The 14020-nt window shown below is 43.8% G+C and overlaps 1 protein-coding gene across 1 annotated transcript in view; it reads right to left on the reverse strand.

Moving 5' to 3' along the window:
- The window catches only part of TBC1D22B (TBC1 domain family member 22B), a 69531-nt gene that overhangs the window by 43903 nt on the left and 11608 nt on the right, over positions 1–14020 (reverse strand). Inside the window, exons 2-4 of the mRNA XM_040249787.1 lie at positions 11689–11745; positions 3031–3338; positions 336–515 (exon numbers count right to left, since the gene is read on the reverse strand). Coding sequence (XP_040105721.1) covers positions 336–515; positions 3031–3338; positions 11689–11745 — 545 coding nt within the window. The remainder of the gene's footprint in view (positions 1–335; positions 516–3030; positions 3339–11688; positions 11746–14020) is intronic.

Here is a 14020-nt window from a genome sequence, read left to right on the forward strand (position 1 = left end):
AGAAAGACTAGGAGGTGTGGATTTCAGAAGGAATCGCATGGAGGTAGAGGAGACCGAAGCCACTGGGTGCACTAGGCTCTACAGGCCACGGAGTCCAGTCCCGCCTAATTTGGCCCCTGATTTCTAGTTAACGTATTTCTGACTGCGATACCTGCGTGTCACTTCAATGGGCACCAGATCAGGAGATGCTGGAAAAGTAAAAGAAGGAAGAATAAAGAGCAGTAGCTTCCGGGTCTCTGAGAATTCCAGTCACTGAGAGGTCCGAGCTTGCCCAGGGCTCACGGGGGTGACAGGGGAGGGCGGGGGGGGGGGTTGCGGGGGCGGGCGGTACTCACCCAGGTCAGTGTTGTGGCTGGAGAGAAGCTGACGGAACTTTTCCAGGCGGGTTTTCTCCCGGACGGTCATCGGGGGCGCCCCAGAAGCGTTCTGGTCTGAGATGCGGGCGACGAGCGGGATGACGGGTCGGAGAGGGAGTGACTGCTGTTTGTGGAGCGGGTTCCTCAGGCATGAGTCACCTGAGGGGTCGTTTCAAAGAGAAAGAGGACAGGCTGTGTGACGAGCACAGATCCAGAGACACCTTAGATCTGACTGCTGGGCATGGGGCTCCTCCACAGCCGCGGCTGCCAGGTCACCCAGGGCGGGGCCGCCAGCCAGTGGGTGGAAACCCAGCCGCCCTCTGTTCGCTCAGGGGAAGGGCTGCGTGTTTATCATACATACCAAGGCACCTTCTGCGCAGAGACCCCAGCTACTGCAGCAAATCTGACAAATTTTTGGTGACTTCAGGGGAAAAATATATTGCTTTCTTTTTATCCCAACCTGGAACTTTTCTTGGGTGTCTAATAGTGAGTTTGGGGGTGGGGGCAATGTAGTCAAAGGCAGTATTTGCCTTCCCATTTCTTGTTTCAGAGCACATAGAAAATGACTGTAAAAGCACATCACGAAAAGAAAGGTGATGGCTGCTCTCCCAAAGACCCAGGCCCCAGCCGGTTGCCCTAAGGGCTAAGAGGGTCAATATTCCTCGCACAACTCTCACCTGTTTTTGGCTCACACGTGAGAGGCTCTGACCTAAGGTGGGTCCTCTGTGCTTCAACGTTTCTCATCAAAATGAACCGGCTTTTAATTCTGCTGGGATATGACTGAAATAACAGGCATACGGACTCAAGCTGAACTCTATATCTGGTTCTAGACACTTCTGAACAAGATGGTAGCTAGGAGAAATGAGCAGGAGAGCGCTAACATTTACTGACTGCTTACTAAGGCACTGAGCTGGTGACAGTTACCTATGTCCTCTCACTTGACCCTTACAACATACTACAGCAGGAATTTATCACGATTTTGAGGGAACTATAGCTCAGAGAGGTTAAGAAATTTGCAAGGAAAAGCTGAGTTATCTTGGGTCTGTCTGACGCCAAAACCCTTATTTATTTTACTCCCCCAAACAAAACTCAGTTTTAAATTCTGACCATCCTTTCATGACTGTTTCACATTCTTTACATATTTGGGCCTTAACAAGCAGTCAGCACAAGAACTAAACAGGGAATCCTTATCCACCAGTACTAGGAGGTTTATAGACTCAACGGCCACAGGGTACTTGGTCTGGATGCCTAGTGCGATATGGGGCTGAGAAAATGCAGGCCACACGCTACAGAGCTGAGACTGAAGGCCGCTTCCAGTTATCAGTGACTGGCTGACCGACGCTCGCAGGAGGGAACCCTGTAACGAGAGTGCTCTGGGTGGTCCTGGCTGCACAAGGGCAGCTCGTCAGGGATCATGGTGGGGCCTTCCCTCACAGTGGGACCCTCTGGAGACCCTCGGTCTCATGTGAAGATACCTTCCACAGCCAGGAGCTGTGGTCACTTGGCCAGTGGGCACTGAATGCCTGTCTGGGCGCGTCACTGGGGCCCAAATCAGAAATGTGAAGTGACTGTGGAATGATCTTCCAGGCCTTACAGCCTCATTTCCGGAGCACATCCTTGTCTGAAACTGTAAAAGAAGTTCTCCGAGAACAGGAGCCAGGACATGCGCCACGGCTCTGACATTCCACTTCCTTTTCACCCCTTACCACAGTCAGCTGTTTTAACTCTCACTAGCATGAGGGCACTTCCCCCTCCAGCTCAGAATGACTGACTCCCTTAAAACGCTTTAGGGCAACATTAGACATAGCAATGAGAAGGCAGTGGCACCCCACTCCAGTATCTTGCCTGGAAAATCCTATGGACGGAGGAGCCTGGTAGGCTGCAGTCCATGGGGTCGCTAGGAGTTGGACACAACTGAGCAACTTCACTTTCACTTTTTACTTTCCTGCATTGGAGAAGGACACGGCAACCCACTCCAGTGTTCTTGCCTGGAGAATCCCAGGGACGGGGGAGCCTGGTGGGCTGCCGTCTCTGGGGTGGCACAGAGTCGGACACGACTGAAGCGACTCAGCAGCAGCAGCAGACATAGCAATGGAACTGAGGTGTCTCCAAGCATCTCATAAAACCACCAGCATCTCAACCTGTTAGTGCGGCCAGTTTCCTGAAGAGAAGGTGGGATCTCCTCCCGCCCCACCCAAACCTGGCAGGCAGGGAGCTGTGACACAAGGACTCCGTTCCTTAGGAACAGCAGAGAGACGACTTGCTGCTAGGGGCTCTTGAATGGAGGAACGGTACCAAACATGTTTGAAATTCAGCCACTAATAACTTCAATTACATTTCGTCAACACACTTCAACCTGACCAGGCCCAAAGAAATGTGAAGCAACCACACCATAAGCATTCTGGACCCCAGCACAAGGAAAGGAAGGAGAGAAGGGCAGGCAACCCAGGGGTGTCAGAAGTGAAGCCCGGATCCCAGGGCCAGGCAGCCATCCAGGCAGGAGGAACAAGCACAGCTCCTGACCAGTGAGGCCCCCTGAGGGCCCTCAGGCTCCAGCTCACTTATTTATCATCCAGTGGACAATCTAAGGGATGCCCCCACCAGAATCTGTTTTTATTTAAAGTGCACTCTGCTGAAAAGGCTGAGCCTATGGCGGGGAGCTGGACGGACTTACTGGAATTTCTGGACAGCTGGGCGTCACTGCTGGACTTTATGACCTTGTAGCTGGCAGGTACATCGGATGTCGTTGACTGGGACCGTTCTGGTTTCACCCTCAGCTTGCTGTGGTTTTCCAGCACTTGGGCAGCAGTCGCCAAGGCAACTTTTGAGTTCAGAGTTTGGAAAGCAGGGGACGAAAAGTCCTCTTCCTCATCATCACCAATGTCCCAAGCATCACTGGTGTTCCGGGCAAACTCGTGAAAACTGGAGGCCTTCTTATTTTTCAGAGGAACTGTGCTGACTTTTGACCGTTCTTTAATGAAGCTTTAAGAAAGGAGACGCTGTTACCAAGGAACAGTCTGGCATATCCGACCACTTTCTCTTAACAGATTATTAACAGTATTACAAATTATCTCATACACAATCATTACCCTCTTCAAATAAAAAATATCCACATCCATTCCTTATCTAGAAGCGTCTAGAGCAGCACTATGCTGCAGAACCAGATGAAACAAAGAGAGCATCGCTCTCCAAACATTCCACGTGCTCCTCTGTACGTCCCAGCCCCTGCACTTAGGTGAGGCTACTGGTTCTGGCAAATGGGCTGAGGAGAGAAGTGAGGCCGTCCCTTCTGAGCCAAAGTGTAAAGAACAGGGGTGCGTTCTCCCTTTTTTTTGCCAGATGATGTGGCATGCAGAACTCCCCCGCCAAGGATCGAGCCTGAAGCCTCCTGCAATGGAAGTGCAATGGGCCAACAGGGAAGTCCTATGGGTGAGTTCTCCGCAAGCCTTGTTCTGCCGTGATAACTGGCGAGGCTCCAGGTGGTGGCACCTCCTTCAGCCTGGATGACAGAGTGACTATGTGGAGCAGAGCCCGCCTTCCACACCCACTTTACCCTCCCTTGCTCTGGAAGCATGAGTGAGAAATAAGCATCTGTTGTGTCAATCCACTGAGATTTCAGAGTTAATCTGTTATGGCAACATACCCTAAAATATTTTCTAGAGCAGGACATCAACTACTGGTAGAACAGGAGATAATTTTAGGTAGCCCACGTGTATTATTATTAAACATTGAGTTTCAAAATGCACAAGTTGTTCTCTTTTTGTTTTGTTGAAGTCCTGCTGCCCTTGAGGAGGGATCTGAGTTTGACGCTACTCCATCTTTAGGATTATTTTTTAACAAAGTGAGGGCAGCCTCAGGTTCAACATTTTGTAAGCAACACAATCTGGCTTAGAATTTAATTAATAAGACTGTTTTATGTTTCACTGTATTTCTAAGGTTATTTTCTATTTGGGGCAAATGATACTGGTTTTCCACTTACAGAACTAGTAAGATTTATTTTTAAAGTAAATCTAATTGAGTACATAAGTTTATTTTTTTAAGTGCATTTAATAAATAATAGTATAAAGTATTGCAAAAAAGTCATGAAGACGGTACATGACTTGAGTTTGGGAAATACTCAATTAACTTGTTGAGGAAAGAGAGCCTAGTCCCAGGAGTCAGGTAGCCCAGTCCAATTTTCCTGAACGTTTCCTCCTTTTTTTTTTTTTTGGCTGTGCCATGCGGCATGCAGGATCTTAGTTTCCCAACCAGGGTCTAAACCCACGCCCCCTGCACTGGAAGCATGGAGTCTTAACCACTGAACTGCCAGGGAAGCCCCCCTGAAGTTTTCGTCTTTCTGTGAATCACTTAAGGTCTGGTGGCCCTTATCTGGTTCCCAGGGACTATGTGGTTGGGATGTTTCTATAACTGAATCTTATCTAACATCCTACATACCCCAAGTAGGGAATCAAAGAATACAGCCTCATGTAAATTTACACCTGAGGACTGGGATGCAACATCATTAAAATGCCTCACCATTTCCCTCGGCAAGGCAGGGAAACTCTAGTTTAAAAACCAGGCTCTGCCAGAAGAGCTGAAGTCCCCCATTTCCAAAAGATATTCTTCCCTTTAGGTAGAGGAGGCTGGTCTAATACCTATGACACCTCCCAAGATATGTCCAACAGTCATTCTGAAAGATAACTGTTGTTAGCATTGATAAAGACAGACTACTAACTCACACAGCTCATCGGAATGACCCTATTATTAACACCAAAAAAGGAGTAAGATATGACAGGCATATTTTTCAAACACTGGCCTCACACAGAGTAAAGGAAAATGTATCACAGGAGATGCAAGAGATAACATGAGATTACACAATGTAACAGTTCAAACGTGACGGAAACTAGAAACCATTTTCCACCCACTAAATTAGCAAACGAGAAACCATTTTCCACCCACTAAATTAGCAAAGATTCAGATGTATCCTCTCGGTGCTGACCCAGATGTAGTGAGACCAGCTCTCTAATAGCACAGGTGGGGGTGTATGTCGTACCACCTTTCGGAAAACAATCTAGCAAAACACATACCATGAGCCTTAAAATGACTCATCATCTCTGACCATAAGAAAATAATCAGACAAAGACCTATTGTGTAGCACATGGAACTCTGCTCAGTATTATGTGTCATCCTGGATGGGAGCGGGGGTTTGTGGGAGAATGGATAGGTGTATATGTATGGCTGAGTCCCTCTGCTGTTCACTTGAAACTAACGCAACATTGTTAATCAGCTATACTCCAATACAAAATAAAAAGTTTAAAGTTTGAAAAAAAAAAAAAAAAGGAGAGAATCAGAGGGTCAAACAAAGGTGATCTGAAACAGTTTATAATGGTATGCATTTTGGTTAAAAACTGCAAACATAAACATCTAGAAATTACAAATGATGAAATATACTACGGTTCAGCCACCAGATACCACTGAAAATCACATTGTGAAGGCTATTTAATAACACTAGAAAGTGATCTCAATAAAGTGAAAATTGAACCAAAATTATGTATTTTTTTTGATCTCTATATTTCTTAAAAAGTATGTGTACAGAAAAGACCAGGAAGAAAACACATCAAAAATGTTAACACTGCTTATCTCTGGGCTCTGGAATGATAGTTGACACTTAATTTTTATACTTCTCTGAATTATTTTTCTACAATGAGCATATCATTTTTATTAATCACTGGAAAAGGTTGTTTTGTTGGCTCTCGTCAATCCCCAAAGAAAGAGTACTTCTAAACCTACTGGAGAAAAAAAAAAAAAAACTGAGGCAACGCAGCACAAAAATCTGCTCATCAGAAATCAACCCAGAGGCAAATTACTCCTCTGGAGACCCACTGAGGCTGTACGTTCTGGTCACTATGACGGCTTCTCCTCTGTGAAAGGGAACCCAGTTCCACAGCCTGCAGTACTCACCTCAGAGGGTCCGCTGCCAAGAACAAACAGGCAGATGTGTCAGAAAGAGCTGTCATCAAAAGAGAACGGACAAAAACACAGGAGGCTGTTGTTTTCCTCCTTGGAGACCACGTGAAGCTCAAGACTACGCATGACAAATTCAACAGTGATATGAAGTGCTTGGGAGGGCAAGGTTATTATTTGTTTTTCTCCTGGTTGATGTTTCCTAAATACCCTCTTGAAGTCTTAAGGATTCTTTAGGGATGTATGGCTGAGTCCCTTCATTGTTCACCTGAAACTATCACAACATTGTTAACTGGCTATATCCCAATATAAAATGCTTTTGGTGTTATTTATTTAATAAATAAATAAATAAATAAAATTAAAAAAAAAATAAAAGAATTGTTTAGGGAATTCCCTGGTGGTCCATGGTTAGGACTTGGCCTGTTCACTGCTGTGGGCCCAGGTCTAATCTCTGTTAGGAACTAAGATCCTAAAAGCCGCTCTGCATGGGCCAAAAAGAATCCTTTAAATAAACCATGAATCAAGAGGCTCAAAATCAAGCTGAATTTTGATTCAAGTCAAAGAACTGACTGGATATGGTTAGCCTAACACTGAGTGAAGCAATCAGGGACACCCTGGAATGGATTAAAACACGGCACCAAGAGATGGGTGATACTGAGCATTGGGTTCTGACAGATGCTGAGCTTTCTATACAAGTGAAGAAGGTAAATTAGCTGAGTGGTGGGTACATGAGTGTTTGTTATCTTTTTCCTTTAACCTTTTTATGCATTTAAAGTATTTCATTATATTTTTGAAGCAGATGAAGGTTCAAAATAAGTAAACTAAAATAAGAATTGGAATTACTCAGATGAACACTTTGCAAATAGACATTGGAAGGAACTATTCCAACACAATGGAGAGGAGAGAAGGGAGGAAAGGCTGCCTTTCCCTGTGGTGAGAAGACACGAGAGAGTCCAAGCTGCCCATTTACAGTCTGCTAGAAATTAGAGATACCTACCTCACAAAAGCCCAAACTCAGTCATCAGCCAGTTAAAGAAGTCAGCTCTGTCCTTAGGAAAGAGACCTTCATGGAGGAAGGGGTTGGCATCACCTATAGGGGAAGGAGTCTGAGGACAGAATAAGGTTGTAAGAACCGCTCTCAGGAATGAAAGAGGAGGGAATTCCGTGGTGGTCCAGGGGTTAGGACACCGTGCTTTCCACTACAGGGGCTCGGGTTCACTCCCAGTTGGGGAAGTAAGATCCTGCAAGTCACGCAGCACAGCCAAAAACAAACAAACAAAGAGGAGCGTGAGAGTGAAGAGATACCTCTCAGAGGAAGCAGAGAGAGCTACAGGCCTGCAGCAATGATGGGAAGGTGTGAAAGCTTTGAAGCTTTCCTATGTTTATTAATACTGTTCTCCACAGGGAATAAGGTGAATCCACACAGACATGGTTCCGCTGTTGCTGTTTAGTCTCTAAGTGGTGTCCAATTACTTTTGCGACACCATGGACTGTAGCCCGCCAGGCTCCTCTGTCTGTGGGATTTCCCAGGCAAGCATACTGGAGTGGGCTGCCATTTCCTTCTTCAGGGGATCTTCCTGACCCAGGGATCAAACCCGTGTGGCAGGCAGATTCTTTACCACTGAGCCAGCAGGGAAGCCCTTATGTACATGGTAGTTAACATTTGTTGGCTGTTCACCAGGTGCCAGGCTCTGCACTACTGTTTATATATACCCACTTTTCTTACTAATGCTCATTCCTAAGCCTATGGAGGTACTATTATTATTATCCCTATAGACAGATAAGGAAACTGAGGCTTCCGGCGGTCATGAGCAGGCAGCGAAGTCTGGGCCCAAATCCAGGTCTACCTGTACTCTCTAACCACCATGTCTGGAAGAACTGGTTAAAAAGATAAATCGAGATGAGGACGACTAGGATCTGCAGCCTGGGAAGAGGAGTTACGAAGCAAACTGAGCACATTGCACCACAGCTATATTCTCCACGTGCCCATGGCTGGCAGCCCTAACTCTGCAGGGAGACTCTCCTCTCTGCATCAAACAGGCTGTGTGTGTTGGTAGCCAGAATGGGAAGAGGCCACATCTCGGGATGTGGCTCTTGGAGGAGAAATGTCTCTCTTCCCCTTTGACACCAGCAGTCACAGTAAAAAGTGAATCCAGGTGATTCTAGCTGGGGATGCCTCTGGCATATAGACTGCCTCATTTTAACATGGTCCCAACTTAACCTGTAACTAACCCAAGGCACAATAATGCCACAGTGTGCCTTCAAGTTTAACCAAAATTATTTAAACAGAACTACACCAAAGTTACAACCAAACTGGCCTCATACAAACACCTCCTTACAGCTGTATGCCACATTATAGTTTAAAAAGCACTTTCACAGATACCTCATTTCATCCTCACAACAACTTTGTGAGGTGAGCCTTATTATTTCTGCTTCATCAATGAGGAATCTAAGGGTCAGCAAGGTTGAGTAATTTGCCCAAGATCATGGCGTTAGTAAGTGATGCATAAAAAGAGATTCAAGAAGTCTAGGTGACACTCAAAACTCACAAATACATAATGACTGACCCACTAAGAGAAACTCAGTTGTTTGCTGGCTTGTTAAATGGTAACACAAACCACAGGATATTTTGGAAAAGAGTGGCTACAGGTTATAGGGGTTAAGAAATAAAAGATCACTCACTCTGTGATTGCATTAACACTATACTGCTTTTTACTGATATGGCTGTTCACTTAGTAGAAATATGACAAGAATTTATTTGACACTGGTAGTGGATGTAAGCGAGTGGGGAATTCGGTAAACCCAGTCATATCAATAACTAGAGGGGCTTCAGGTAAACTAGAATTATAACTCAGAACTAGGGTATCAATTCAGAAAACAATACATTTAGAAGCCTGTCATACCACCAGGTGGCCAATGGGGCCACTCTGCGGCAAGACTAGTTTTATCTGAGCAATAAAAATTATTGCAGGCAGTATTATCACTAATGGCAATAATTTGGCAAATGGAAGTCAGTATACACAGACAGGGAATAACTGGCTGTGCTTGTGCAGTTTAGATGATTGAAGATCCAACTTTAAGGCTTCTGCTGTGATGAGGATTAACCACTCAGTAATTAATGGCCTAAAGTGGAACGATAATCATGTATCAGAGGAAGTAATAAAAATGTCCCAACAAAGGTACTAAAATCAGGGCAATAAATGTTTTATAGTAACAATCTGGAATTGTAAAATGGTCCAGGGCAGACCTACATGTTGTCCCTTACTGTCGAGTGCTAACACCAAACCACCGTGTGCGCACACACAAAAAAGGGGACACAATTTATTCGGTGACAATTATACTCGTCCCAAATCACAGAGCTAAATAACTACTTCTACTGGTCACATGAACGCAATTCTGTTGAATGACCAGTGGAAACATTCATGGTTTTATATTGTTAACAGGTGCAAAACAAGAGTATATAAAGTTTGCCTTTGCAGTTTGGGATATGGTGATTAAGACCCATTCTAAATAGAGTCAAGGAAAACTCAGCTGTTGACAGGTGTAGGCAAGGTATGGTGACTCTGAACCAAACATAAAACAGGATAGTGAACCCCACTGCCTTACAAACATGGACAAATCCTGGCTATGAACAGAACTGGCTAAAAGAACAGAATACTCAACTCTGACACTTAAATTGTAAGGACCGTGATGTCAGGGTACTGAGCTGGTGTGTCTGCAATTCTCTTGTCTTTCCCTTAGGTTACAGGTTAACTGTTAAGAGTTTTTGGCACCTTATTTTCACATTAACACACGCAAAAGCAGGAAATGTGAGTGGAGGCAGAGAGTGGCTTTCTTCACAAAATCATCTCTTACTGATTGGAAAAGAAAATCCTGCCAAAAACCCTCCTTCAGACTTTCCTTTTACAGCTCACTGGCCAGAACCAATGAGATGAGCCCATCACAGATTAGTCACTGGTATTACCAAGGAATTATTATAAAAGGCTTAAACTAACCCAGATGCCTACTCTAAGGACACTGTTGCCTGTTCAAGAGCTGAATGAATCTATGGTCTTGAGCAAGGACGAAGCAGGGGTCAGGAAGGCGGCTTGGGTAGATAATTAACAGTGCCTGCCCCACTGGCCAACAAACCAGACAGTCCACTGTGAGTAAAACTGGGAAATAGAACCCACCATACTTTACCTTAGGACCTAAAATAAGGGCAATAAATGTTTTATAGTAACATTTACTGAATTTTCTTTTCTGCTTGTCTGGGTGTTAAGGCACACTGGTGAACAAAACAAAGTCCCAGCCCTCAGAGAGCTTACACTGGTAATTTCTGATTAAAAAGATAAAACAAAACTGCATTGTACAGAAATCAACAGCAGTCATGCTTCACAGGATTTCACAAGACTGTACCTTCTACATATTGGCCAAATTGAAAAAAGAATGGGTTGGTGGAATTAGAGAAAAGTTCACCACACATTCAGTTAAGTTATTAAAAGAATATTAAAATATTGATAATGCATATTTGTAAGGTATTTTTCTAGGTATTCAAAATACTTTAATGTATATTCTCTTTACTTCCCCACTGACTATGAAGGAAGAAAGGGTGGCTATTATGACACAGGCCCCAGAAGGATGAAATCTAGGTCTCTGTACCTCTCAAATCATTCAGCTTTCACTACGAATGATGGCTTTCCTAGAGGTAAGACTCTAAGATTAAACCTGCAAAAAGAGAGAGGCCAAAGTTCTTAAAACATGTGAGAAGATGACCCATCATTTAAAGTTACTGTGACTGAACAATGGCCTAGGAGAGAAAGGTGTGATAAAGTGATAACTGGGGGTATGAAAACACACCCACACATCTGGGATTGAACTAGGACTCTTCTGTGTTTTAAAATAATTAGAATTTTACTGGAAGAAATAGCCTCCAGGGATCTTTTAACTCCACCGTCTGGCTGGGTTTCCTTGAGTGTGTCAAAGAGAAAAAGGACCTGAAGAATGACAGCTTCATAGTTAAGTTCTATTTGCCCCAGTTCTCAGAGAGTAAGTAAGGAAGAGGGGAGGTGTATCTATCCATCTATCTATCTATATGTCTTCAGAAGCCAGAAGATCATCAATCAGCCAATTTTAGGACAATATTTACCAAATAAAGACCTTCTCACAGAACAGAGACAAACCCTATATAAACCACCTTCCAACGTAAGAAAAAGATCTCTGATGTAACTTAATTTTACCCTTAGTAACAGACTACTTAGAAGTAAGAAGACTGTTCATCTTCTGATCCAAAACAAAACAGAGGAGAAGCCAGAAAAGGTCAAAGCAGAAACTGTCACTTCTACAAAGTAGGGAAGGGTTCCACAGGTTTTAGAAGTACATGCATGAGAGGAAAAATATCTTGACTTACTTTTTGGAGAGCCGAGGGTCCAGAGGAGGGTGCTGTGCTCCATACACGGGCTGGATGCTAAAAGCAAGAAGAAAAAGGAAGACACAAGTTGTCAGGAAGGTAGATATGTTGGGTGAGTACCGCCTGCATCACAATGCTGGAAGGAACTCTACGAAACAGGTAATCTCCAAGAACAACTATGCCCAAGCCAAAGGACAGCAACCTACTCTTTAAAAAAAAAAAATTCATTTTCTTCCCTGGTGAGGTTTCAGCACCCTACGCAATTATCAGGAAGTTCTATCCGTAAAGGCAGCATGGGAAGGCTTACAGTTGGACAGAATACAGTTCAAATGCAGGTTGTGGCATCCACTATAAACTTTCACTAAATTACCTGACCACTTTGAACATGCTTTCTTATCTGTAAAACTGGAATATCGCCTACCCCAAAGGACCACTTGGACTACACAACAGGGAAGCAGCACCACAGATCAAGGGAGGAGTGCCCCAAGGGGTTCTCACAACTGTTGGCAGGGGCATAAACTGATATAACCACTTTGAAAAAGTTTGGCTATATTGAGGAAGAACAAAATATGCATACCCGAAGACTAAAGATACATATATATATATGTCTTTAGAAAAACAAGGATATGTGTATCAGGAAACATATATAAAAGTGTTTATAAGCTCAGATATGCAGAAGACACCACCCTATGGCAGAAAATGAAGAACTAAAGAGCCTCTTGATGAAAGTGAAAGAGGAGAGCGAAAAAACTGGCTTAAACCCCAACAGTCAGAAAAATAAGATCATGGCATCCAGTTCCATCACTTCGTGGCAAATAGATGGGGAAACCATGGCAACAGTGAGAGACTTTATTTTTTGAGGCTCCAAAAATCACTGCGGATGGTGGATGCAGCCATGAAATTAAAAGATGCTTGCTCCTTGGAAGAAAAGCTATGACCCACCTAGACAGCATATTAAAAAGCAGAGACATACTTTGCCAACAAAGGTCAGTCTAGTCAAGGCTATGATTTTTCTAGTAGTCATGCATGTATGTGAGAGTTGGACTATAAAGAAAGCTGAGCGCCGAAGAATTGATCCTTTTGAACTGTGGTGATGGAGAAGACTCTTGAGAGTCCCTTGGACTGCAAGGAGATCCAACCAGTCCATCCTAAAGGAAATCAGTCCTGAATATTCATTGGAAGGACTGATGTTGAAGCTGAGACTTTGATGTTGAAGCTGAATCCAATACTTTGGCCACCTGATGTGAAGAGCTCACTCATATGAAAAGACCCTGATGCTGGGAAAGATTGAAGGTGGGAAGAGAAGGGGACAACAGAGGATGAGATGGTTGGATGGCATTACAGACTCAATGGGCATGAGTTTGAGGAAACTCCAAGAGTTGGTGATGGACAAGGAGCCCTGATGTGCTGCAGTTCATGGGGTTGCAGAGTTGGACACGACTGAGTGACCGAACTGAACTGATAGCATTATGGATCCTTTTAGCTCCAAATTAGAAATAACCCAACTGTCTATCAACAGAGAAATAAAACTTTCATGTGTCCATATAAGAAAACACTTTACAGCAATGTAAATAAATGGAGTAAGGTTGCAAGTAATGTGAATGGATCTTACAAATGTCACATTGAACAAAAAAAAACAAGCAAAGAATAAAAGAGTAAATACTGTATGATTCTATTTATACATACTTCACAAACTGGCAAAAATGATTTCTATCGCTTAGGGATCATCCATACTAGTAACACAATAAAGGAAGCAGAGTGATTAACATACAAGGATGTGGTTATCTCTTGGGGGAGAAGGAAGGAGGTGTGATTGTGAACAGACACAGGGGCTTCCGGGGCGTTCACTTTCTGATTATTTATCAAGTTTATCAAGTTACCATACCTCACAATTGTTTTATGTACTTTTCTACAGTAGTTCACAGTTTTAAAAAAATGAAAAAAAAGAGTGACCTGAAATAATTGTATACTAAGCCAAACTTTATTTTTTGGGCTCCAAAATCACTGCAGATGGTGACTGCAGCCATGAAATTAAAAGACGCATACTCCTCGGAAGAAAAGTTATGACCAACCTAGATAGCATATTCAAAAGCAGAGACATTACTTTGCCGACTAAGGTCTGTCTATCAAGGCTACGGTTTTTCCTATGGTCATGTATGGATGTGAGAGTTGGACTGTGAAGAAGGCTAAGCGCCGAAGAATTGATGCTTTCGAACTGTGGTGTTGGAGAAGAACTCTTGAGAGTCCCTTGGACTACAAGGAGATCAGCCCTGGGATTTCTTTGGAAGGAATGATGCTAAAGCTGAAACTCCAGTACTTTGGCCACCTCATG

The sequence above is a fragment of the Oryx dammah genome, unplaced genomic scaffold (assembly GCF_014754425.2).
Source record: "Oryx dammah isolate SB20612 unplaced genomic scaffold, SCBI_Odam_1.1 HiC_scaffold_11, whole genome shotgun sequence".
Classification (NCBI taxonomy): domain Eukaryota; kingdom Metazoa; phylum Chordata; class Mammalia; order Artiodactyla; family Bovidae; genus Oryx; species Oryx dammah.